Consider the following 26,925-nt stretch of genomic DNA (forward strand, 5'->3'; position numbering starts at 1 on the left):
TCCCAGTTGCTCACACGGGTAGAAGAGACATCTAGCCTTACACACGTTATCTATTCTTTACTCTAGAGATATCACTTCTATGAGGCTAGATGTATGTGCGCGGAGTTGGTAACGCAACTAACGGGTGGTCATCTTACGCCGGTGTTGTTCTCTGGCGGGCTCTGCAAATTGCAGCGGACAAAAGTACGTCGGTTTACATCAAACTGTCGACGTGGGCATGATTTAGGCTTGATTTTTGAGGAAAAGTAGTATTCCGAGAGGGGAATCGCTGACGTGTATGACGAACCGAGTCGACAATTGAGCCATATCGAGTTACTTTTCTTCAATGGCACCGACGCAAAATGGCCGACGAGTGTAGACGCCCGTTCCCCTCCGCTCACAGCACGCACCAGTAATCTAGCCTTGTCTATGCACTCCTACGGCAATGCCACATAGACAAAACTCCAATTCGTCGCAAAGCTGGATATCCGCCGCCGGTAGCTGACAGCAAGGCAGCAGGAGCTAGAAAACTCCTCTCTTGGAAGACCCGGGCTCCTTCTGCGGCATTCTTGTACAGGTCGGTCGGTATCGCTCAATTTCGAGTCATATTGGTCTCCTTTTCAAAACAATTGACTACGTAAATCACGGCCTTAAACGAGTGGGTGGACGGTTGGTTGAAGTTGTGCAGGTAAGTCCGCGACTTTACTTGTGGCGTCAAGGCGGCTAATGGCTAACAGTACGTAGCTACTGGCCCTGCCCGCCGCTTTTAGGGACTAACTAACATTGGCGTTTTGTTTATTATTAAACGACACCACCAAGGGTTGTACTCTGTATTCGGTATGGGCGAAAGTTAGCCCTCCCTTCCTCCGCGGCCCCCGCCCGCCCGCCCGTCCGTTTGGATCTGCCTGCCTGGCACCCAGTCAGTAACATTGCGCAGAGTTTTGGCTGCCTTCGAGTGAGTGACACATCTGCGGGGTCGTGTTCGTGGCTGGGCGCCTGTAGTATTTCTTTTCATTCTATTCCAATTTTGAGTAGTTCTAGACCTCAATGTAGCTGTTAGCTTGGTCACATGCGCTACATCAAAGTCAGGCGACGTCCACTGGCTTTGGGTTAGGGTTGACAACGTCACAACACATAAACCAGAAGCACGTCGTCCCACCTCACCTCCCTTTTTCCACTCCTTTAAAGTGTGAACGACAGGAGAAAAAAACTCTAATAGCATTATTATGTGAATTACAATCACATTTTGAGACGATTCGATTAAATACAACGCAGATGACGAGAAATTAGTTTTTTAATCTGCCGGTTAGCCACGCCTACCATTATAGGGCTCTATTGTCCCCAGCAGGTGGATGACGTCAGCGGGAGAATGGGCTCATCGGTTTTACTATGCACCCCATTGAGGGGGAATTATTTGGAATGAGCAAACTGCGACGAAGAGAGCCGCAAAATGTCATTGTTTCAGTCTCTACTCCAATATTTTTACAGGATATTCTTTTTATCCAAGTATTTTTCCCCAATAGCTAAATAAATGGCATGGTCATGACAAATAACAGTCTTGTGCTAAATGGAATATAAGATTATAAAAATGCATTTATTCAAGACGACAAGGCAAAATTACTGTCAAAACTGTCGACTTCACCTTTACTGTTGCACCTCCCGAACAATATTTTATGCCACCTAAATTGGGCTTATGTAATTCCCCCTCCCCGGTTTTGGAGAATGTAAACCAACCAAGAGGCCTGACGGCTAGCCGGCACGCTAACCCGAACCGAGCGATGTGTCAAAGTCTTCGAAGCGGAAAATAACACATAACTAGCACGGATCATTTCACATGACGACCGGGTTGTCGATTTGCTTCGCCGATCGGCACAATCGACAACCCGCCCGGCGGCCAACGAGTTAGAGCTCATCGTTCTCCGGCTGAGGGCAGAGGGCTCGCTTGCGGGGAAGCGGCCGGACAATGACCGCTGGACGTCGGCAGCTACGCGCCAAATGGTTAACACGAATATGGCAAAATAACGCTTTACTACATGGCGAAGTCGTAAAGAGCGAGAGACTCGTAGGAGGGCGGTTGCAGTTGTTATGCAGCTAACATGACAAAATGTGTATGAGGAGAGGTTTTTACATGCCCATCCATCAAACGAAAGTAGTCCTTTATTTAAAGAACGTTTGCAGTGTTTACTTTGTAATCGCTGTATTCGTGGCTATTTTGAACACAAAGTTGCAATTTCTGATCGGTCGGAAAATTTGACAGAACACCGGGCACGCGAAGAGAGCAATAAGCCGAGTATAGTGCTATCCCGGCGGGGGGATGTGCGACAAGCCGTCGGCCGAGGGGACAAGGAGCATGTCAGCTACAAAAGGCAAGCCACCTACATATTAAAACAATCCCAGTATTTGACATAATACAAATCACGATGTTCACTCACTTCCTCGTAAGTGCCATGGTCCCGCAGTTGTAGGGCTTGTTTTGGCCAATATCCACCGGTGAATGGTACCTTTTGAAACCCCAAAAAGGCTCACACGCCTCTCCCTCAAGTACAGCAGGATTTTTCTGCAGCCGTTTGGCTGGCGTGATATGAAAAATACAGGCAAAATTGGCGGAATCCTTAGTCCTTCTCATACAACAGTACGGCTGTATAGTGAAGAGGTCTCCTTCTCCCGTACACGTCTTCCTCAATGCAAGACCGAAGCCGGAGTCTGTCATTTTCGTAGCGCGGGATTCAAAAAATGGAATAAATCTATCGATCGCTTCTTCATTTCATTCAGAAGAATAAAGTACCGCGTGTATTATGAAATAAACATGCTTTTTTGTGTCACAGGCACTTTAAAGCCAGTACAATATCCAAAAATGTGACGCAAATTCAATCACTACTGGAGAGGAATGACTTTAGCAAAAAAGTCTATTGGAATAATTTTGGAGGAATCCAGCAATTCAGAAAATGGCGTTCACTTCCTGCCTTTGACGGTGCCGGACGTCCGACCGGATCGGCGACCCCAGTTCAAATGGGGGAAATGTTTTAACTTGGCTGGCGCAATGTTCTTAATAAATCCCGTTCCTCATCTGGAATGAAGCCGGTCGATCAGAATCAACACGTCGATCGCTCAAAACGCAGTACTTCCAGCCAATCGCTCATCTTGCTCATATGCCGTTTTGTTCACAAAAGAATGGTTTTCATTCAAAATGTCAGAAATATTTCAGCAGCAAAATTATCACCAAATTCCAAAATAGTGTCTGATCCATAGAGCCTGGTGTTTTTTTGTTTTGTTTTGAAAGTATGGAGGCAAACGTATTTCCCCGTCTGTCCCGATTCCTTACCGGTGATCCTACGAGTATCACGGTGACGATAACGAGTCCCGCCGATCTCTGTCAGGCTACTTTCACTCGTCACCCGAGTAGGAAGACGACGCGGCAGCGTAGCGTAGAAGTGATTATTTTTTCAAGGTTTGCACTTTTCTGACTGCACAAAATGTTCCGCTTCGTATATTAACTCTTACGAGTCCTAGGATCAATCACGTGGCACTCCGCAACTTTTCATTTGTCACTAGAGGTGCACGATAATTATCGTCGGTCCGATAATAGGAATTATGACGTCATTCCAATAAATCCCACAAGATTATATATAATCGGGCCTATTAATGATATTTTTGGCACGGTGTCGGATTGGGATGTGTGCGTTTGTTTCCACTCCTGTTTTGCCAGCATGCAAAGTTTTGTAACTGTTCTGGAGGCCGTATTTTTCCTTCACTGAGCTATAAACCTTACTATGGCAATGAGCAAATGTTTGCATTTTACGGTGTTCTGTTTACAAGTTCTTTAGAGGGCTTTGGTTATTGGTAGGCTTGCTGTTCTATAATTGCCAGGTTAAGAAAGTTGTTTCATGGACCAAGACGACAAAAGTCTCCTCTCTCGTTGCACCAAATGCGCATTGTTCAGGGCAGTGCTTCTCAATTATTTTCTGTTACGCCCCCCCCAAGCAAGACGTAAATGTTTCGCGCCCCCCCAAACTATCTGCCGCCACTGTAAATAGTATCATTTGTCTATAAAATTACTATCATAAATACGCATCTGCCTAACACTGTGTCCTTTTTTTCTAATAAAGAAAAAAAGTAACATAGATCAACTTATAATAAAGTATAACTTTATTAACGTTGTTTTGTTTGTAACAGAGAAGACTTGACGAGCATCAATTTGCCTGAATTAAAAAAAAAAAAAAGTCAACGTTCAAACTGTAAAAATACACTCAAGGTACATTTTTGACCATTTGATACAGAAAAATCAAATGTAATAAAATCAGTAAATAATAACAAATTCGAATTGATTAGAAACATTCACTCATGAGGACAATATGCCAAAAAATTTGACCGAAAAAAACAAAAGTGAATAAAAGAAAAAAAAGAGTGTCCTTGGACAGAAGGACAGTTTTTATTTTTGCTGCTCACACTCAGTATTACATCCTTTGCAATGGTGTGGAGTTATTTCGCAATGAGCATGTGATCAATGCTCACTGGTTTACTGATATACCACTGACAAAGCAGGACGATTGTTGGCAATATTCGGCACGTTTTCGCTGAAAAACAATCAAGCGGCTTATCAATGAGATTGGGGTCGAATGTCTTTAAGTGGCGTCTTAATTGATTTGGCTTCTGGCTGTCCGCTATAAATATTTTTGGACACAGTAAACAGTGGTCTTTCCTCATCACACACTGTATTAAAAGGCAAAGCTAAAAGGCAAACGGCACGAAAAAGGTAGAACCGTAGGTGAGGGCGGTCGACGTGACGATCCCAAGCCGAAAATGGCACTTCTCGGGCGGCGACGTGAGAACCCGACAAGACCGTGGGTCGCTGCGTGAGTGAGTCCGGTCGGAAAACGGCTTTCGAAAATGGCGGCGGCGCACTGCTCTTCATATCTGTTTTCTGTGTGCTGAGTGCTCTTCCTTAGTTCAAAAATACTGAACGCACTCCGTAAATGAGAGCGCCACTGCCACCCACTGAGTGGATGTGCAAGTACACGTTATTCCAGTACGGCAAAAAAAAAAAAAAAAAAAAAAAAAGCATGTTCCCCGAGGACACATGCGCCCCCCCTGGCATCGCTCTGCGCCCCCCCAGGGGGGCGCGCCCCACTATTTGAGAAGTACTGGTTCAGGGGAACACCTCGTCAATGATAGTGACTGATTGATTGTCATTGACTCAAATGATATTTATTTGAAAAAATGAATATGGGCACTTCAGTGTTTCCCCTAGGATTTTTTAAAGCTGCGGTGGTGGGCTGCAACGGAGTCGGATTGCCTCACCGTGTCGTGCCACGGCAAAATTGTGTCATATCATGACTTTTTTTTTTCTTTCCACATTTTGTTTCCCAAAAAGAACCATAACAAAGATCTATTTGAAATATTTCATGAGCCAGGCTAATGTCGTAGCTCTCAGCTACGGTTCATGTACGTAAAATGCGTAGCTGATTACGGTTACATTACCCAGCGTAATAATACGACTGTCTTTTCACGTAGCAATAGTATGACTTACATTTCGTAGTACTTCTTTTTCCTTTTATTTGGCCCTAATATATACTACATTAACACAACAATAGCAGTACTTCTGTTAATGGACCAATGGCGTAGTTTTGCATAGGGATGTTAGGGACATAACACAAGGAACGTTTCAGGATGCTCAAGTTGTCCCCACCAAATTTTAAGCAACCTTTTTGCATTATAGAAAGAGTTCAGTTATAGAGGTCATTTTGATTGCCTGCCCATATTTTGTAAGGACAGAATTGAGCCTACCATGATTAAGTGAATTACTTTCCTTATGTTCAGACTTACACTGACACCATTCCCCCCCCCTCAAATGCACGTTTGATTGGCAGTTGACTAAATTCCCTTGCGTCCATTCTACTAGAAATAAGTGAAATTATCTGCAAGTGCTTAAGTAAATTTTACTGAGATTTCTTGAAATGCAAATATTTTCACATAGCTATTTTTTAAGCACACTTATTTTAAGCAAAAAAAAACACACTTTTTTTTCGTCAGGAATGTTCTTAATTCAACAAGTGATATTGTTCGAAACATTATGTGAAAGCGTTTTCCCCCGTTATTTTGGTGAAAAATGGCCAACATTTAGATGTATGAGCTTAATAAGAACAAATGGTAATATTTACCTAAAGTAAATTGAATAATCTGATCCCTTAATCTGTTAACTAGTCTTAAACACTCAAAACAAGATGGAGAAAATGATTGGAATAGATTTCAGAAAAATCATCACATTAAAACATTCTAAATTTGCAGTGTGAAAGTTGGTACGTCAATACAGATGTATTTTTGCATTGATCATTTAGCCTATCAATGAATTAGGTTCAAATTGGTAGTGAGAAATGTAGCCCTGACCCCCGTTCACCCAGTCTGTTGGGCTTATTACGGTAATGTCAGTCCCCAGCAAAAAGTGTACATGGAGGTTATGTTATTATATCGTCCCTACCAATATTGAGACCAAACCTACGCCCTTGTAATGGATCCATTTCAAGGAGTTGGGGGAATTTTTAGTTGCCGTGTGTAAAGAGATTTACTGGCTTGGGTGAGGAGGTGAATATTTTGTTGTTTTTGTTCGTGAACTCCATTTCCACACAAACGCACATTGAGGTACCAATTAGCACAGCAAGGAGAAGTATAAGAGTCATTTTTCGAGTGTTCCCGAGCTCGCCAAACTTGGCTCGCATTTATCATGGTTTCGTCAGCCGTGATTGCGTATATCCGCCACCCCTATTTGTCACCGATAGACCGCAGAAAATCAGAGATTTGCTCCTTTTAATTTGATGACAGAAAATATCTTGATCCCTATTATTGTGTATTTATTGGCTTAATATGGCAGTCTTGTGGGTATAGTGTAATGATATAGATGACGTTGCGCTGAAAAAAATTATACCGGGGGCGTGTTACACATTTTTACACGCTATAAAGAGACAAAATTTGTCTCTCGGCTCTCTGTCTATCGAGAGCCGGGCGAGCGGGCCGAGTTCTAATGGCGACCAAGCCTAGCAAAGCCGGATGAAACTGCCACTGGCAGAGGGCTTGTGGTCGTGCTATAAACGTATTGTACTAAATTACCACAGCAAATGCACATGTATGCATTTTCAATGGCATATTTTTGTACCCTCGTCAGTCATCTGATTTTGAGAATCTGAGAGTCCCGTTACGATACCAAAAAGTGTTGTTCCGAAAAGCTCTTGAACATGTTACTGTGCCATCCACCGAATTATTTTTAAACGAGAGTAATGTAGAAAAATGCTCGTCTTTATTAAATGCTTTATTGAGCGAGTCGCTGCCGAGAACAGCCTCTCACTTACACATTGAGTCGTCGCTAGTGTTTAACGAGCTAAATGACGCTCAACAGATCGGTAGCTTCGAAGGGAGCGCTACCGAGCAAGATCAAAGCAGCACCCCGTCGTTTACTTTTAACGAGCAAACTCCAGGCCGAGAAAAGCAGCGGGAGGGAGTGTGATGCAAGGAAACATGAATCTTTTTTTTTTTAAATAAAAAGCCGATCCTTTTCACCCGATTCCGATCCTATGAGAAAGGATTTCCGATCAGGTGATCGTATGGGGAAATTTCTAATTTAATTGGGAGGCTGTAAAAATGGTTGAATCTACTCGACGCGACGTCAATGGAGAGCAACTTCGGAACGAGCGTGTAGCAGCGATGAAGCAAATTGAATTTATATTCCTTCATTTCATCATTTGATAGCTAAAAATACTTCCAAACGGCGGACGTGTTGGTGCACTGTGTTTTGATGACGTCATCACAAGAGGACTAAGATTCTTCACACTTTAGGCCCGGAACCAAAAATGCAGTTTTAGCCGAATTTTCGGTCGCACGTGTACAAAGGATTTATTGTTTCTCAGCGTACCTGTCCCTTTGGTTGGGAATCACTACTCTTGACCATCCAAATAGACACGACTTTTTTACAAGCGCACACAAGGACATTTACGCACGCACGCGCGCGCGCACTCGCTCAAGATATTTTGTCAGCCTGAAGATTGAAAGGCGGCCATTACAACCGACCCAGTTTAACCGGCGCGCCCTAGTTTTCACCCGACACCTCAGATCGCCGGGCAGCCTGAAACATTTACCGTTGATGAAATGACTGTCGATCAAATGTAGAATGTGGCGCACAGACGTCGGGGGACATTATGTGTGAGCGCTCGAGTGAAATGATCCACTTAACTTAGCGACTTTCCCACAACAGTCATGTGAATCTATTGACCGTGCACTAATCCGTGGGGGTCGTCGGACGGGAATCCTGGCGATCTAACAGAGCGCTAAATTTTCGCTCGGGAGCCGACAAACCGTCGCCTCCACTAAGCCTCTTTCACCGCCGTATCGCAGTGATTATCGCCCCGTGAAATCTAGATTTGGCCACCACATTTGGGGCACTCTGAGAGCATATTCTGTTTGACTGACACTTGAGGCAAAATGCTAAAAATCATCATGGCGCACATCTACGGATGACGTCGTTTTGCGTCGCTGTCTGAGTCACCCGATTTTGAAACCGTGTCTCAATCCGGCAATTTGTTTTTATCTAACTTTATAGTTTTAACGGGCACATTTGAACTGAATATTAGAGTTTGGATTGAACACGCCGCTTTGAAATAATTAAAAACCCTACGGTAAAAACGGCGGTGAAATTTGAATATCTCGTGTCAAGCGCAGTTCTGCCTTTCTTGCAGCCCCCAAATCAGCTATGTGCGAAGGATAACGCCACATCATATTGTATCCTCCAAATGGCAAACGGGGAGGGAAGCATTTGCGCTGTGTTTTGACGCCATTGATATGTTAGTCGTTGAACTTGTTCTGGGTGCATTTTGTTGTTCACTTGACGAACTTTGTTTTCTATGGTTTTTCAACAACATTTTTCAATCTATGGGTTCCGGTCTATGTGTGCCATTTTCATCTGAGAGGTAGTCGTACTACACGCTACGCTTCATCTGATCTGACCTGTAAAATAGCTCCATTTTAGATGCCAAAAAGTTTTCCCGGAACATCGCTCTTGTGACAAATAGGATGATCTCGCAACCCTTCCGTCCAACCCCGAGCCGTGACATCCGGTTTGTGGCTTTCAAGCAAATAGGCCTCTCTCTTTTAAAGAAAAATAAGAAAAGTTTGCCAGAGACCTGTGTTTGAAGCTTGCGTGCGTATACCACTAGGAGAGCTTAGCGGGGGCAATGGCTGTGCCTGCCGGTGTATCGTCTGGCGAGTATTTTTAGGTGTGTGTAAAGCCCTTCGATGTGCTCACAGGAACAAAATGCCTTGCGTGTGTCAGGGCCCTATTTACTCCGAAACATTTTCCGTCAGCCACATAACGAGAAAATGAAAGGACGTTCGGAACTTGGTAACCCTTAGATCGACTATTTGGACACGGACTTCCTAACAGAACGTGAAATAATGCAGCACAAACGCAGGCGCAACATTTATTGTACACTCGAATGTACGGATTTCCGTACCCGCCGCACGGAGTCATTTGCTCTACGAAAATGATGGATTGAATTCTTTGAGGACGTAGATGGTGATACTTGTAATTTTTTTGGAAGATGCGTGACGAGTCGTCTGTATGTTTTTACTTGTTTTTTTGCTGTAGCCTGCTCTGTCACCAAGCAAACATGTGAAAAGCAACTAGTCAAATGTCATCCTTTGAGGTCTTGAAGTACTATAAAGAACTCATTTTCCCAAATTTTTGCCCATCCACGCACGACTTGTGTTTATTTATTTATTTTTTAATGTTCCCGGGTGGAAGACCAGAAAAGTGTTAAATTTGAGCCTTAAAAAAGTGTCTTTTGTTTTTCCCTCAAGGTGCTCTTCCTGGGAAGCCTACGTATTGTTTTTTTTTTTTTTTTTTTTTTCTTCCCTACTCCCCTTTCCTGTTAGTACCCCCCCCCCTTTTTTTTTTTTTCTTTTTTAAATCATCAGCCCAAAGCCTTCACCTTGTGGCTTACATGGTCAGCATTGGGAGAGCGCCCCTCGACAGACACTGACCTCACATCATCAGAGGAAGCATGAGCTCGGCCAAGACCGGCGGGCTCAAAGGACCCAGTAAAATAGCCAGGGCACCGGGAACCGCCGCACCCAAGACCAGCGCCGGCACAGGTAGGTAGACTAGAGGTGGGAATCTTTGGGATTCGATTTGATTATAAATCGTTTATTGATGCAACCCCCCCCCACTATTAGCTGCCTTTAATGTTTCATACATTAAATAAACAAAAATTGTACAAAAATCCTCTCCGGCTTAAATAAACTACCTATTTCACTATCACCTTAACAGTTCAAAACAGTAAATGAAATACTCAAGTCAACATTATGTATCATTCGCTTTAATCTACATTCAATGAATTTAATGTTGTGAATCAAGTTGTTAAAATTGCTCCCGTTATTCCATCATTTCCCTTCTGTCTACTTTCGACATGACAAAGTTTTAATACTGTTTTGAAAATAGATTCAAGTCAAGATTTTGCGATTTAGGAGTATTTTAGAGAAAAAGTTAATTAGGTTCGCTACAAAAGCCTTTCCGAGAAGTCCACTGCTTTAGGATGGCGGCTGTTTACTAATGCCAGTGAGTCTGTCATTTCGCATCTACTTCTCTTTACATGTTCTAACGCTGCTGAGTCTCAAGTTTAAGTTTATTGTCCCCTAAGGAGGGGAAACGTATTTTACAGCAGGTGAGCACACAGATACACAACAACGGATAACACATACACATAAAATAACAAAGACCACAATTAAAAAAATGCTATGAGCAGCTTTGCCTCTCGGCGATATTTTGTATCTTGGCATATTTAAGATTTATATTTCATTATATAGATATGCCTTGTAAGGAAAGGAGATTGAGGGATGAAAAAATGAGTTGGATGAAGCTGCTAAAGGCAGTGGATACCTCATCAGCTGGGTGAATAGCACACTTGGTAAGAATAAGTTTGCAAGGATAGATGGGTATAAAATACAATTATATAGACAATTACAATGTTATTTTTCTATAAGATTTTATGCCATTGCTTTATTATTAGGTGCTAGAGTTGTGAACTATGGATAATAATGAAATAATAGTTTTGAGAAAACTGCTGTTGGTGGCTCAGTGACCATCTGATGTGGTTTGTTCTCAGATGAACAAGTTGAGGAAGGAAGTTTTGATGCAGAGGTTGAAGGAAGAAAAGAGGCAGACTGACTGAGTCACAGCCAGAAAGCGTTGATGACAGTGTTGATTTCTATTCACTGTTGCCCCCTCCCAATTAAAGTATGTCAGTTGCAGCCAATTATTATCTAAAGCTAGTTAAAATTGAAGTTATGTTGTTTTAAGGTGTAATAAGTACTTGTTCATGTGCCCCTTTTGATCTACGAGCACCCGCCCCGCCACCGGTCTCTGCACGGCCCTGCTGAATCGATGTGTGGGTCGACAGAGCTCACTATTTTGTTGGGTTGTACAGTGTACCGGAACATATTTCCTCCACTATCTTCTCACCTTTTGAACCCCTGACCCATTTTCATGCCCGGTATATATTTTGCCATTGTATGTTTCTGTTATTATGTTGTTACTCGTAAAAAAAATTACCAAATTAGGCCTGAATGAAATTGGAAATAAAGAACATTGCTATATACAGTGGTACCTCTACATACGAATTTAATTCGTTCCAGGACCTTGTTTGTAAGTCGAAATGGTCGTATGTCGAGCAGGATTTTCCCATAGGAATACATTATAATTCCATTAATTCGTTCCAAAGCCTAAAAACATACACTAAATTCTTAATAAATACTGCTGGCACTGTTACAAATGGCAATTAAACATAGAAAAACAAATAAGTTATAAATAAATAAGTCAGAATAATATAATAATAAGAAGAATAATTAATAATTATTCCTGTAAATAATGTAACGAATCGGATTCTAATATGGCGGACACTTTTTACTGTCCCTGAACGCACCGCGAAGCTGACGTCACGGTGAGATAGGTCGGTGCGGTAGAGATAATACTTTCGTTTTCTTGAGAGCAGTCAACTGCTTAAGACAATGGGCGTTTTGTGTTGGATAAGTTCTTAAATAAATGATAAAAACGTGACGAAGCTGGCGATTTCCTTGGCAATGTTACCACAATAATAATTGTCACCTTAACTTATAAATAGTGGCGAACGGTGGTCGGAAGAGGACCATGGAGCTGTATTGTTGAGCCAGTTCAGGGACGCGCACACCAAGCTCATATTTTTCTATAACTTGCATCTTCATTTCAAAGGTAAGCATCACTTTTTTCCTTGTTTCTCCAACTGTATCAACTTTTTTTGAAAACTGTGTTGATTTCTCACACAAGAAAATCCACCGTGCGTTCGTTTGCAGTGCTGTCATGTCGTCGTATTTCGAGCAACTCGTCGGATGTAGAAACAAATGGCGGCTCAAATTTTACGTCGGATGTCGAAAAGATCGTGTGTCGAAGTGATCGTATGTAGAGGTACCACTGTATATTGCCAAGGCTCCACACTTACTTTTTGCATTGTTTGCAGTGGTGCGCCTAACTTTTTGCTAAGGTGCACCAGCACAAAATGTAGGCGCACCCACATTTGGCATTGCATCACCTTTAACGCCATACTATGAATCACTCTCCGTAACATTGGTATAATCCATTCCAATTCACTCGCACTGCTGAGAACAGCCTCCGAACAACAAAGATGGACTAAATGATGATGAATACACTTGATTGTCGAGCTACCGAGCCTTGGCTCACCAGATCAAAGCGACAAACCTTTCAATCATCGTTAACTTGAAGTACCAAACGCCAGCTGCACCGGTGACCAAGAAAAGCAGCAGCAGCTGCAGGAGGGACCGAGGGTGAGAAGCTGTACGAGCACGAAGCGGCAAAACGTATATTTTTCTATGAAAAAGCCGATTCCTATCCTTTGAAAAAGGGCCGGATTTCCGATCGTCTGATTGGATCGGGACGTCCCAAGTCTGAAGTCAAGACTCAGACTACACCACTCCTGTTTCAGGTCTGACAAATCTAATTTCATTTTGTTAAATGCCACAATAATGAGAATTTGATCTCAGGGGCGTCAAACTGGTTTCGGTTGAAAATCAGATCTCACGGCGGCCGGCCGGGTCGGACCGGACCCGCTTTTTCAAACAAGTTGACTGACCGGCTGCCATTGACGGCGCTAGACGTCCAATCCCTTTGGACCTTCGGGAAGGGCGCCCTCTCTCCGTCCAATCCAATTGCGCCGTCAGCGGCACTGAAATATGAATGTTCGGCGCCAGTCCTCGCAGTTTTAAGTCAATTAGACGTCTGTCGTTGTCAGCGAAAGCCAACGAGTTCACTCTGGGTCACTTCCTTGAGACTTTAGGGTTCTCTGAATTCATTGTCACTTCCTGTACAATTCCTGTTGATTTTGGGACATGACCTGTTCATTAGTGACTGCCTGTTAATTTTGGGGCATTTCCAGGTGACTGCAGGCTATTGATTTCGCGGCACTTCCTGTTGGTTACAGGACATTTTTGGGTCACTTCTTTGTTCACTTATCGTCCGGATGAATTTACGAAAATCAGTTCCGAAACATACAAATACTATTTTGGGCTGTATAATGGACATGAGCACCTTTCAACTAAAAATGAACCATCTAGTATGGCTTCATACTAAGCCTGCACAATATATGGTTTGAACATCGCCATGTACTTTGATTTTACTTGAAAAAAGCAGCAGTTAGTTCCCTTTTGTATACAGCAAAACTGGGTTAAATGGCATGATATAAATGAGGGATGTCTCCGATATTAACAGAAATCGGGCCGATCGCGCCATTTTTCAGAGGAGGGGGAGGGGGGTTCATATTTTTCTGCGCCACAGCCTCTTAGCCCTCCTTCCTGCTAAGGCAGTGCGACCAAACTGTTAGGTTTTACCCAACCCTAGGCGCTTGGTACTTAAGGTTACTGACAATTGACAAGCCTGAGAAGCCTCGGTAGCTCTACGATCAAAGGCAGAAATGCGTTGGTCATCGTGAAACTTGCTGCCCAGTCTGAAGTGTGCTGTGCCAACTCATTCATTGTGTAAAAGAGAGGCTGTTGTCGGCAGCGTGGGTTTGAATTTGAGTGAACGCCCTCATATGAAGTGATTAAGAGTCGGATTAAAAGTATGGCGTTAAAGGTGTTGCAGTGAAAAATGCGGGTGGTGCACCTAGACAGTGTGGAGCCTTGGCAATGTCATTTTTTTCTATTACCGTCCAGGCCTATCCCAAACAGAGCTATTCAAGTTATCTGGTGAAAATTCTTCTAATTTTAACATGGCACATCCCCCCAATATTGTTCAGGCCTACTTCATACTGTATAGCTCGTAAATCTTCATAGTTTTAGGTGAGGGCCAAGTCTGTGGATGGAAGATTTGGTGTGGTGTTCTGAGCCAGTGCGGGTGCTCTAAGATCCACAGGGTTCTCTGTCATCATTTTATCTGATGTATTTTGAACAGGAAGTAAAGCAACTGCGACAGACAAATCGGCTGCTGGCGTGGAACCCGACCACGATGCCGGCGACGGCTTCCAGATGGGCGAACGCGTCTGGGTGAACGGGACCAAACCGGGCTTCGTCCACTTTTTGGGAGAAACCCAGTTCGCCCCTGGACAGTGGGCGGGCATCGTTCTGGACGAGCCCATCGGGAAAAACGACGGCTCGGTGGCCGGCGTGCGCTACTTCCAGTGTGAGGCCATGCGAGGGATTTTTACCCGACCGTCTAAGCTGTCGCGCGGCGAGGGCGACACGACGGCGCCGCCCTCCCGCGCCGCCTCCCCGTCGGTCGCGCCCGCCGGCGAGCCCCCGCCGGCCAAAAAGACTTCGGCTTCCGAGTCGCCGGCAACGCCGGTCACCCGCTCTTCCGATTTGGCGCGCTCCAACAGCAGATCCGTTTCCAACCTGTCGGAGAGCGGCTCGCTCAAGAAAGGAGAACGCGAGCTGAAGATCGGGGACCGCGTCTTGGTAAATAGCTTTAGCTTGCTAGAGTGATGGATGTACAATGGAACTTTGAGATAGGAGGTTACCCGCCCGCCCGCGCACGCATATCAACAGTATATTTCGGGTTCTAGTTCGTTGCGCGCCTAAAGCACTGAACAATCCCTTTGGCAACCGGGTGACAGTTCTCATATTGCTTGTCCTAATACGCATGCACCAGGAGATCATCTTTTCTCATTGAAATGCTCACAGAAATGATATTCTTAATATTCTATTATAACAACAACATGGCTTTTAGAACATAATTTACCTTTGTGGCATAGCATTCTAACTGGTTGGGCATAGCAAGGAAAAAGGCTTTCAAGGTTCAGGACATTTTTAACAGCCTTACGTTTGCCATCGGTGGCACAATCGTTCCATGTTCGTACAGAAAGGCAGGCACATTAGGACGAGAGACAAGTTTTCATTTCCAAGATGGAGAGCACAATTGGAGCACATCCATGATGTGATCTTCTACATTTTTTGTAACACAATTAACCCTGAATCATCATTTTAAACGTTAAAAGATGAATCGTGACTTAACTGTGGACTGAATGTGATGAAAAATGTTTATGGCTTAACAGCACTACAACTCTATATACAGAGCGTCCTGGAATTTAAGACGGAGTTCCGTTCCACCACGCTAGCGGGTGACGTCGCCTGAATTTCCGCGCGAGTCGGGTTTTGCCGCCGAAGTGGAAATCGACGTCAAAATACGCCGTGTAAAAAAAAAAAAAAAAAAAAAACGCAAGATGCCGTACTTACCGTTAGTGCCGATGGAGAGTCAGGCTTTTCAATGGGTTTATTTGCAAGGGAAATTACGGAAAGCGGCTCGTGCGAGCAAACAAAAAACGCCCTTTCGCTCCAGTTGCGGCGTGTTTAGGGACAGCCAAGAAAACGCCCGTCAACAATACAACCTGAAGCATAGATCATATTTCATTTGGCTTTTATTATTCGACTCTCAAAATGTACTGTGCGGGTCAAACGCGAGAACATTTCGTTCCGTATTCACTCGAGCATACCAGAATGTACACGTGCAATGCCATTACTGTCCTTATTTTGACACAAGTTGTTTGCTTTTGCGGACTTCAACTATGAAGAGAAAAGCGCTTTTGGCAACGCGACGAGCGGGGGCATTTTTGCTTTAACTTGGGCTCGAACGCAACAAATCTTTACCGATGTCTGTCGGCCTTTCTCGGATGGTTTTCTGATGTTAAGCTCTGTTTCCGCCGCCATCGCTTCCTTTTTGGCTAGACCGGCATACCTAGAAGAGCGAGCTTCAGGTGGAAAAAAAGAACCGGCCGGGGCGCAAAAAACGGACGAGCGCTATGCACTTGCCTAAGCAGATGCTACGATGCCGAGGACTAAACGGCGGACGAGGCGCGGGCGTCCTGTATATCTCGGTATGGACGACGTGTCCGATTTCAAGATCAATATGACGAAAAAGGTTTGCCCACCAGCCATTTGGAGATAAAACGGTTGCCCGACCGTTTGACGAGCCAAGCTATCTTGAATTTTTCTCTTTTTAGAGGAGTGATTTCATAGGCGTCGTCAGTGTCAAAAAGCGCTTCCCCCTTGCTGACCGCAATCTGCTCCGCACTGGCACGTTTTGCCGGAATGATGTCATTTTAACAAAGCAGATTACAGTCGACTCTTGATTTTGGCAGAGCTTAGGGACCAGTAGGGCGAGTGAGTGTGCGAGCAATTTCAATAGCGCAAATAGAGAAACCTGTCAATCATGTTTGTTCTATACAATTCTTTCTCTAAGCAGCTGATCGGTTGTTCAGATAGACCTCTGGTTGTAAGCTGAACAAATGTTCCCCAGGCAATAATTTACAGGAGCCAGATTTATACAGTATGAGTGCCTCTCGAGTTTTGTAGTTGACCAAAGCATCTTCCTTGGACATTTGCGGATGTGTGGTTGACCCTAACCCTAAAAATGTAAACAATAATTCCCGGAAATGGCGGCACAGTGGCTGTGTGGTTAGCATGTCCGCCTCACAGTTCTGAGATGGAGGCTTCAATCCAAATTTTTTTACAAATATTTTTAACCCCCATCAGGTGAGCGGAACCAAGGCAGGAGTGGTTCGCTTTATTGGAGACACGGATTTTGCCAAAGGCGAGTGGTGCGGCGTGGAACTGGACGAACCTTTGGGGAAGAATGACGGCGCCGTGGCTGGCACCAGGTAAAAAAACATCCTCTGAGATGATGAATGTCTGCCTGTGGCAAATAGAGCGGTGCTTTGAGTGTGCCAACTTATGAATTTCATCATGACATGGAATTACAAGTTTCATTCTAGCGAGAGAGATTTAGATGTGCCCAAGTGAGTGAAGTGGAAAAACTTGATAATGTAATGGCTTTTGAAATACAGCCACAGTCAACACAAATACTGTACAAAGGACACTTGCAAGAAGCTTCGTAGTCTTTTCGCTCCTAAGTATTGTAGTTTCTTCTCTTCCCCGTGGCACTATTTTTTTCAAGTATCCGTTAACTTGCAAGCGTGCTCACAGGGAATTGTTAGACAAAGGCTGTTTTGGACTGCCACGCACACACCGGAGGTCTCACCAGTCCGTCGACTAGGGGAAAATGAATTTGTTCTTTAACTTTCAGCTCTGTCGAGCACGAAAGAATTAAAAGTGAGCGTTCCCTCACCGGTCTCCTTCGCAGGTACTTCCAGTGCCAGGTCGGGTACGGCTTGTTCACGCCGGCGCACAAGGTCACCCGTATCGGCTTCCCGTGCACCACCCCGGCAAAAGCCAAGGTAGCGACTCGCAAGGCGGCCACGCCGGGCGGCCTGAAGCGCAGCCCCAGCGCCTCCTCCATCAGTACCATGAGCTCCGTGGCCTCCTCTGTCGCCGCCAAGCCGAGCCGCACGGGCCTGGTGAGATACTCTACTTCTGTCACGCGCTCAAATGGGTTACGGTGTTGCCACGACGTGAAGTTTGACTCGTCATTTGTCTCGACATATGCGGACGTGCTCGAAATACGACCATTTATGACGGCGTCGCAATTGCGTTATTTTCCCGCAAGACGGATGGACGGACGGCACATTTTCTTGTGCGAAAAATCAACATGGGTCCTAAGAAGGTTGGCGCTCGCCTGGCACGGCCAGACTGTTCTCCCTGTATTTTTCAAAGACTGTGAGTATAGTCTGGGACCCAGCCCATTAACGGCCTTTCGAGCAAGAACAAAATCAACCGCTCAATCAGATTGGTTTGTTTGCCTGACGTGTTCTAAACGAGCAACGTCACTCTTCCGCGTCGGAGGTCATCTCCACAACAACACGGATGGCGAACAGGAGAGCCGAGAATATGTTCCAATCCACGGTAAAATCAGTTTTAAATGACCAAAAACACATCGACACAAGTCATTGACAACAGTCTGTCTCGCGCTAGCCATGTTGAATAAACTCCGCTGTCCTCGTATGCAGTGTTTTTACTCTTACTGAAAAAAAGTAATTATTGTTACAAATTACTTCTCCCAAAAAGTAATTGCGTTAGTAACTCAATTACCTGAATGTAAGAGTAATTAGTTACTTGGCAAAGTAATTGGTGATAATTACTTTTTTTTTTTTCCCCTCAAAAAAAAAAAACAAAACAAAACAAAAAACATTGGCCACACTATGTGAAGTTTTTTGTGAAGGTTTTTGGTACAATTGGCCCGAGCCCAATTCTTTTCCCTAATTTACCCTTTACCCTGGATCAACTGTTAAAAGTTGTTAAAATTGCTCCCATTATTGCATTAGTTCCCTTCTCTCTACTTTCGACATATGAAAGTTTTAAAACTGTTTCATCATTTAAAGATAGATTCAAGTCAAGATTTTGCTGATTTAGAAGTATTTTAGATAAAAAGTTACTTAGGTTCGCTAGGAAGGTTCTCTACAATAGAGCCGTCCTAAAAAGTCTACTGCTTTAAGATGGCGGCTGTTTACTAAAGCATCTAGTGCCGTGTCTGTCATTTTGCATCTAGTTATATCTATATACAGTATATGTGATATCTACCATGTCTACCATATCTACCATAACATGCGGGCGTAGTTTGTAGGCTATCGGCTACAACATGTATTATTGGAGCTACCTAGCATCGCGTTTGCTTGGCGTCACAACTTTCTTGCCTCCTCCCCACTCCTGCTCTGCTCTGTCGTATCGGTGAGTCCGTCTCCCTCAGACTTTTCGACCACTATAATAACGCATAGTAACGCATGCCTTTCCGTCCTCAGTAACGGTAACGGCGTTGCCAAGATGAGAAAAGTAATTAGATGACCCACTACTGAAAAAAATAACGCCGTTAGTAACGCCGTTATATTGTAACGCCGTTATTAACAACACTGCTCGTATGTCTACTTCCGCGCGCAAGTCCCTCGTCGCTTTACTAACGTCAGGTCCGCCCGTCGCTGATTGGTCTACTCCGCTTGCTCCGCCCTGGAAATTTTATCCACTGAATGGTGGCCAGACTCAATAGCTGGAACAGCGGTGAGTCTGGTATACCAGGCTAGGTCAGTTCAGGTAGTGAAAAAAGCGGAAAAGCTTACCATTGAAACGAAGATGGAAATATTGGAATATATCTAGGATCTGGACGGTCCTCCTCCGGTCACCAGGCTTATAAGTTAAGGTGACAGTTATTGTAACATCGGAAAGAAGTCGCCAGCTTCGTTAGGGTTTGAATCATTTGGCTCCGAACTTGTACAACACAACACGGCTATTGTCCTCTGTAGCCGATGCTAAGAACAACAGAACATAGAAAGTGAATGTAAAAACTCTAACACACCTCTCTCACTCTGTCGTCAGTCACACGGTGTGTTGGGAAACAGCGTGCAAAACGCAACCGCCCCATTAAAAGCTGTTTTGTTACATAATTGTTATTATTATTGTTATTCCAATTTGTATGAATAGTTTATTTTATTTGCTATGTGTCTTTGTACCAGCAGTTTTTATGCCAAGGTTTTCGGGCTGTGGAATTCTATTCTTCTGAGAAAATCCCCAAATTTCAACTTACAAACCAGGTCCTGGAACAAATTATATTGGTACGTAGAGTTACCACTGTACATAGATTATATTTCAGAGCAAATTGGGCCTACAAAAAAAATGCTAGGTACAATTTTATGACGCGCCCCACTCCAGACTCGGGTTCCGTTGCTGTTCTTTCCTTCTTGTTGGCTCTTGGTGAACAGAGACCGCGGTCTTTTCAGCCATCAGCGGACCGTTACCTGCCGTTGACCTTTGCGAAATGGTGCTCGGCGTATCGTTTCAGGGGCTGACGCACCTGCCCCGCAGACGCATATTGACCGTTTCTATTTGTAAAACAAAACTCTGCCTCCCGGTCCTCTGTTGTCTGCTTTTTGTCGACACGTAGCGCTCGCCACGTTTGCTGCTAAACACGAGCGGGACGGACGGAACAAATGGTCATTTAGTACAAGGATTTGGAGGTTGGCATATTTCAAAATGTCATTGAGCAAGTAACCCTATAAGGAGCGACACATTGGCAACACATGCTCAAAATTGAGCCTAGGTGTCCTGCCCATAGTCATTTGTGACAAAGATGAGCGTTTTTTTGTTTTATTGATACGATCGGTTTGTGATCATAGGTTATACTTGATGGTTGTTTCACGTTGACCACGTCTTTTCCTGTTCTCAGCTGACGGAGACATCGTCACGGTACAACCGCAAGATCTCGGGCACCACCGCCTTACAGGAGGCTCTGAAGGAGAAGCAGCAGCACATCGAGCAGCTCATGGTGGAGAGGGATATGGAGAAGGCCGAGGTGGCCAAAGCCACGAGCCACGCCGGAGAGATGGAGCAGGAAATCACTCTGCTCAGAGATGATCAGGAACAGGTCATGATGCCCAAAAGCTGATGTCATGAAATATTTCGCCACCTGTCCTGTGGGAGGTCAGGCTCTTGAGCGGTGGATGAAGCTAGCGTTTTAAATGTTGAATATCATCCGTCTTGTCCGTGTAGGAGGCCGAGAACGTCCTCGTGAACACGCAAACACAAAGAGTGGGACTCGAGCCAAAAATAAATCGCCATAATAATCCTAATTAGATGCCGTGCAATGATTTCACACGCCAGTGTCAGCTGTTGTCTGGTCTCAAGCACGGATATATTCAAAGGAAGGGAAGGGCGTGCGTTTGTCAAACAAACAAATATATATAAATTTTATAGCAGACTGGACTCGGCCCGCCCGAGTTAACGTCAGCAACCAGCACGTTTGCTCTGTAAAGCTTCGATGGATATTCGGATAGGAAAGGCTGATGGCAAATTCTGCAGCGGCGGAGAAAACGAAGAAGAAATGAGGGAAGTTGTTTTCAGAGGATAGGGCGACATTTCTATGCTAACGCTAAGAGTTACATTTAGTGTGTGATAATCACTCGGCACATACTGAAAGCAACATTGCATATTATCTCTTGCCAAGATAAGAAAACTGATCTCACCGTGTGTTTGGAAACATGTTAACCCTGGAGCATAGCCTAGCTTGATAACACCAGTGAGTATGACGGAAGAGGGCGCGGCACATCTCGCAGACTTTATCTGAACTCGGTGTCATAATTATGACATGACACTGTCACGAACATAAAGGAATGAATGCTTATGACAGATGTCATTAAGTGTCGAAACCCTAACACAGTTCCTAAACTCTAATCTCAATGGGACATTTAAAAAAAAACTCAATATTGCATCAAAAGTGACATCATTTACAAAATGAAACTGGATGGCCTCTGACACAGTCCTCATTCATATTCATGACAGGTGTCATGTCATCATGATGACACAGAGTTCAAATAAAGTGGTACCGTGACACGAACCGAAAACTGTTGCGACACAGGCTGATGGACACCAGGTACAAAAAGAAAAAGGTCGACATTTGACAGAAACGATCTGGCATTTTCATCCCGCCGTCTCGTCAGACAAAAAATGGATTGGTCTCGTTATGTTTTAGTCTCCCGAGACACGTATTTCGCTCGTCGTGGTGAAAACATAGTTCTATTTTTCGATATCTTCGTTGATGAAAACAAGAATGATTTGAAAGGATCGATGCGCTTATAATAGACATAGTTAGCGCTGAGAGAACGTTGAATTGTATTTCAGCACAGTAGTTTGTCTTGCAACTAAGCAGGACAGTGTGCTTCTCATTATACTTAAGTCTGTGTTGCCAAAAGTATCATTGATGCTTTACGGTGTCTTTGTTCATCCTTTGGAAGATGGAGGCCAAGATGGATCAATTACGTGCTTTGGTGGAGGCGGCCGATAAAGACAAAGTGGAGCTGCTCAATCAACTGGAGGAGGAGCGAAGGTAAGCACGTTCAATTGAGCTTTGGGTGACCATATTTGGCCTGCCCTCGAGATACTTGAATTTTACTCAAAGATGCTTATATCACTTGAGTAAATTTTAAGTTTGCCTCTTCTTTCTGGATAGAAAAATTCAGTTTAATTAAAAAAAAAAAAAATATATATATTGCCATATAGTATACGGACATTTTTTTACTCGACAGCCTTTATTCTTCCTAAAAATAATCAAACAATAAAACGCAAAAAACCCCCCAACTAATTAAATAATGATTAATATATATATATATATATATATATATTTTTTTTTTTTAAATGCAGACCCATGGAAATGTTGTCCAGTCAATATACACACACACAGTAAGCTATGTGCCAACTAAACATCTTTATAAATTACTATCAGGACAATTGTCGTTGAAAGATTGTTATTCTCACTCAATTGTTCTCATTCAACATTCTAGATTGCAGGCAAATAACTGAAATAAACTGACAAACTATTCAACCGGCGTGATTCCAAACGCAGCAGTTCAAAACTACATTTCCCATAATGCCTACGCGGAGCTGAGGCAAAATCAAACTTTGCTATAAAAGTTGACAATCATCGGCAGCGCAACAATGCGTCACCAAACGGGATTTTACTGATCACGCCAGTACAAACCTTCTACTACTAGCAGTTACTGAGAATATACCGTATTGGCCCGAATATAAGACGGTGTTTTTTGCATTGAAATAAGACTGGAAAAAGCGGGAGTCTCCTTATATTCGGGGTCTAGACATTATACCCATTCATGACGCTAGATGGCGCCAGATATCATTGAAGCGAATGCTGAATTTGACTCCATAGGCCAAAGCGAACTCCTTATGGTTAATGCAATTATTGCAATTTTGTTGTTTTATCACAATAGATTGGTTTCTTTACATTTCAAAAACCAGAGGCCATTCATTTACGATTGAGATTGCACTTTAGTTTACATATTTAAATGTTCAGATATTAAAATTGGAATGAGGCAAAATAACATGCTTTTCCTCTCAAATACAGTGAGGCAAGTAAGTATTTAGTCAACCACTAATTGTGCAAGTTCTCCCACTTGAAGATATTAGATTAGACATTGTTTAATTTTTAAAGAATTTATTTGCAAATCATGGTGGAAAATAAGTATTTGGTCAATACCAAAAGTTCATCTCATTATTTTGTTATGTACCCTTTATACTTTGTTATGTACCCTTTGTTGGCAATAACGGAGGCCAAACGTTTTCTGTAACTCTTCCCAAACTGTTGCTGATATCTTGGCCCATTCCTCCGTGCAGATCTCCTCTAGAGCAGTGATGTTTTGGGGCTGTCGTTGGGCAACACGGACTTTCAACTCCCTCCACAGATTTTCTATGGGTTTGAGATCTGGAGACTGGCTAGGCCACTCCAGGACCTTGAAATGCTTCTTAAGAAGCCACTCCTTTGTTGCCCCGGCTGTGTGTTTGGGATCATTGTCATGCTAAAAGACCCAGCCACGTCTCATCTTCAATGCCCTTGCTGACGGAAGGAGATTTTCACTCAAAATCTCTCGATACATGGCCCCATTCATTCTTTCCTTTACACAGGTCAGTCGTCCTGGTCCCTTTGCAGAAAAACAACCCCAAAGCATGACGTTTCCACCCCCATGCTTCACAGTGGGTATGGTGTTCTTCGGATGCAATTCGGTATTCTTTCTCCTCCAAACACGAGAACCTGTGTTTCTACCAAAAAGTTCTATTTTGGTTTCATCTGACCATAACACATTCTCCCAGTCCTATTCTGGATCATCCAAATGCTCTCTAGCGAACCGCAGACGGTCCTGGACATGTACTGGTTTCAGCAGGGGGACACGTACCGTCAGTGCAGGTTTTGAGTCCCTGGCGGCGCATTGTGTTACTGATAGTAGCCTTTGTTACTGTGGTCCCAGCTCTTTGTAGGTCATTCACTAGGTCCCTCCGTGTGGTTCTGGGGTTTTTGCTCACCGTTCTTGTTACCATTTTGACGCCACGGGGTGAGATCTTGCATGGAGCCCCAGATCGAGGGAGATTATCAGTGGTTTTGTATGTCTTCCATTTTCTAATAATTGCTCCCACAGTTGATTTCTTTACACCAAAAATTTTACCTATTGCAGATTTAGTCTTCCCAGCCTGGTGCAGGTCTACAAATTTGTCTCTGGTGTCCTTCGACAGCTCTTTGGTCTTGGCCTTAGTGGAGTTTGGAGTGTGACTGACTGAGGTTGTGGGTAGGGGTCTTTTCTACCGATAATGAGTTCAAACAGGTGCCATTAATACAGGTAACGAGTGGAGCCTCGTTAGAAGAGGTTAGACCTCTTTGACAGCCAGAAATCTTGCTTGTTTGTAGGTGCCAAATACTTATTTTCCACTCTAATTTGAAAATAAATTCTTTAAAAATCAAACAATGTCATTTTCAGTTTTTTTCCCCATACTCTGTCTCTCATGGTTGAGGTTTACTCATGTTGACAATTACAGGCCTCTCTAATTTTTTCAAGTAGGAGAACTTGCACAATTGGTGGTTGACTAAATACTTATTTGCCCCACTGTATTTTGTTATAGTCATTTGTTTCCGATGTACTGTATTATTTTCTGTATAATAATTAATTTGGGGTTCAAAAAGTCTTTTTTCAAACTTGAGTCTGGAAAAAGAGTGGGTCATCTTATAATCAGGGCCGTCTTATATTCGGGCCAATACGGTAATACTAACATTCAACCAAATACACAAATGCAGAACAATTACAAGACTAATACAATATACTGTGTCTCTTTGTACACATATAAAACAAGACATGGAGCCATGTCTCTTAGAACTACTTATTGTCTTTAACTGCCGGATCTCTTGCTAAATTGTCAACCCAGTAGAAGGTGGTAATGCCCCATGATTCAAGGGGTAAAACTGCCAACAAAAAACGAGAAGAAGAACTACTCTTTCTCCCCCTTCTAGTAGAGGAGCTACGTCAACGCAGGCATGCGCAGCCCCCCGGCGGCCGGAGGGATTCTCTTCAAATCGGTCCAGTGAAAAATGATAAAAACGGGACATTTTCACAAATTTCTAAAACTCGGCCGGACACCAGGGAGAAGACGTGAAACGAGGACTTGCCCGGGCAAAAGAGGATGTTGGGTCACCCTAATTTAGCTCGGCCCACTCTCAACAATCGCATTTGTTTTTCCCAACAGGAAAGTCGAGGACCTTCAGTTCCGTGTCGAAGAAGCGTGCATCACCAAAGGGGACCTGGAGGTAAATTCTCCACACGACAGCACGGCTGCAATCAACACATTCCACTGTTGTTTTAGGGTGATTGCATACAGTACATTCTGACTGTAAATGAGTTATTTCGTTTTAGCGGGAAGGTATGGTGACTGAGGTCACTCGGCATTAGAGGCGTGCCAAATTTCCCATTCTTAGATTATTGGCAATTCGGCCGCGGAAGAGTCGAGAACGATTTACAAACATCCAAATTCTGATGATTTAATTACACCAGGTAAAGCGGAACTAAAACAGAGTCGGCGCGGTCTTCGGGATGCAATAAGGAATGGACCGAGAGTAAATATCATGTTCACCTCAGGCCGCTAGATAAAAAAACAATAATACCTGACTGCGGCCGACTACCGCTACAAACAATGCCCACTGGCTAGTTGCTACAAACTACGGCCACATTATACTACGGTAGAGATCACATATATATAGTAACTAGATGCGAAATAACAGACGACGGCAACGTTAGCACACGTATAGAGAACCGAATCGTTAGGTACTCCAAGATTTGGCATATGGTTGCCATTTGACAAATGCCCGTGTCACAGTGAAGGCAGTTTCCCAGACCGCGGCAGCCCAGCCAGTGTGAAACGGTGCCGCTAGAACCCATTCATCGTGTAAGCGGGAGGGCGCGCGTTCTCTGCGAAATTCAGGCTCGGTGACGTCGGACCGAATTTGAGCACGCGTGGGGCCAGAAATAGAAACCTTCTATGACGTCCATAACTCATCCAATAGCAGAGGGGCGGGCGTGGTGATACGGCTCCATTTTGGCGGACAGAGTCGGGACCGAGGAAAGGCCTTAATAAATTGTGTTTCTGGAAGTAGCCTAAGCTTTTGGACGCCGTAAATGTGGCTCCCGCACCTCTCCCCGTTAAGCTAAATGATATCTCGATGCACATTTGCACAGATTCGAGTTCTCCGTCAGCGTGACGGAAATTTGTCAGTCCTGGATGCTGTTTTGTAATGCATGAGGCAATAGTGGCCATTGCAAGCATTTGTCATTCATTTAGATTTTTTTGTACATTAGGTCTGTTGCGCACTGACAGCCTTCTCCTGGGTTTTAGCTTTTTATTGGTCTTCATTCATAGGGCTCTTTTATTATAAACCGACAAGGTTCATTTATTCAAATGAAGCAAAATCCAGAGTTTGCCCACGATCACGAGCCGGTTCTTATTTTTGTCATTGGCTTTTTTGGGCTAGATTCTGCTTTCATTTATATATAATTATTGGGCTACCCATTTTCACTGATTCACAATAAATGACGTGTGTGTGTGGTGATGTGGTAAAGTGGCTCTCATAAATGATATCTCCATTAGATGTAAACCAATACGGCATTTTCATAGGCCAAACCAATTTTTATCAAATAATTTAGCCGTTGTCTCAAGCCGATA

General features: G+C 43.7%; 1 protein-coding gene across 1 annotated transcript in view; it reads left to right on the forward strand.

Moving 5' to 3' along the window:
- Nucleotides 1–24: 24 nt before the first annotated feature.
- Nucleotides 25–26,925, forward strand: part of LOC130912859 (CAP-Gly domain-containing linker protein 1-like) — a 53,339-nt gene continuing 26,438 nt past the window's right edge. The window contains exons 1-8 of the mRNA XM_057830947.1: nt 25–556; nt 9,820–10,113; nt 14,456–14,958; nt 17,032–17,156; nt 17,639–17,852; nt 20,606–20,803; nt 22,170–22,261; nt 25,456–25,516. Of these exons, the coding sequence (XP_057686930.1) occupies nt 10,023–10,113; nt 14,456–14,958; nt 17,032–17,156; nt 17,639–17,852; nt 20,606–20,803; nt 22,170–22,261; nt 25,456–25,516 (1,284 nt within the window). The 5' untranslated portion in view covers nt 25–556; nt 9,820–10,022. The remainder of the gene's footprint in view (nt 557–9,819; nt 10,114–14,455; nt 14,959–17,031; nt 17,157–17,638; nt 17,853–20,605; nt 20,804–22,169; nt 22,262–25,455; nt 25,517–26,925) is intronic.

The sequence above is a fragment of the Corythoichthys intestinalis genome, chromosome 3 (genome assembly GCF_030265065.1).
Source record: "Corythoichthys intestinalis isolate RoL2023-P3 chromosome 3, ASM3026506v1, whole genome shotgun sequence".
Classification (NCBI taxonomy): Eukaryota; Metazoa; Chordata; class Actinopteri; order Syngnathiformes; family Syngnathidae; genus Corythoichthys; species Corythoichthys intestinalis.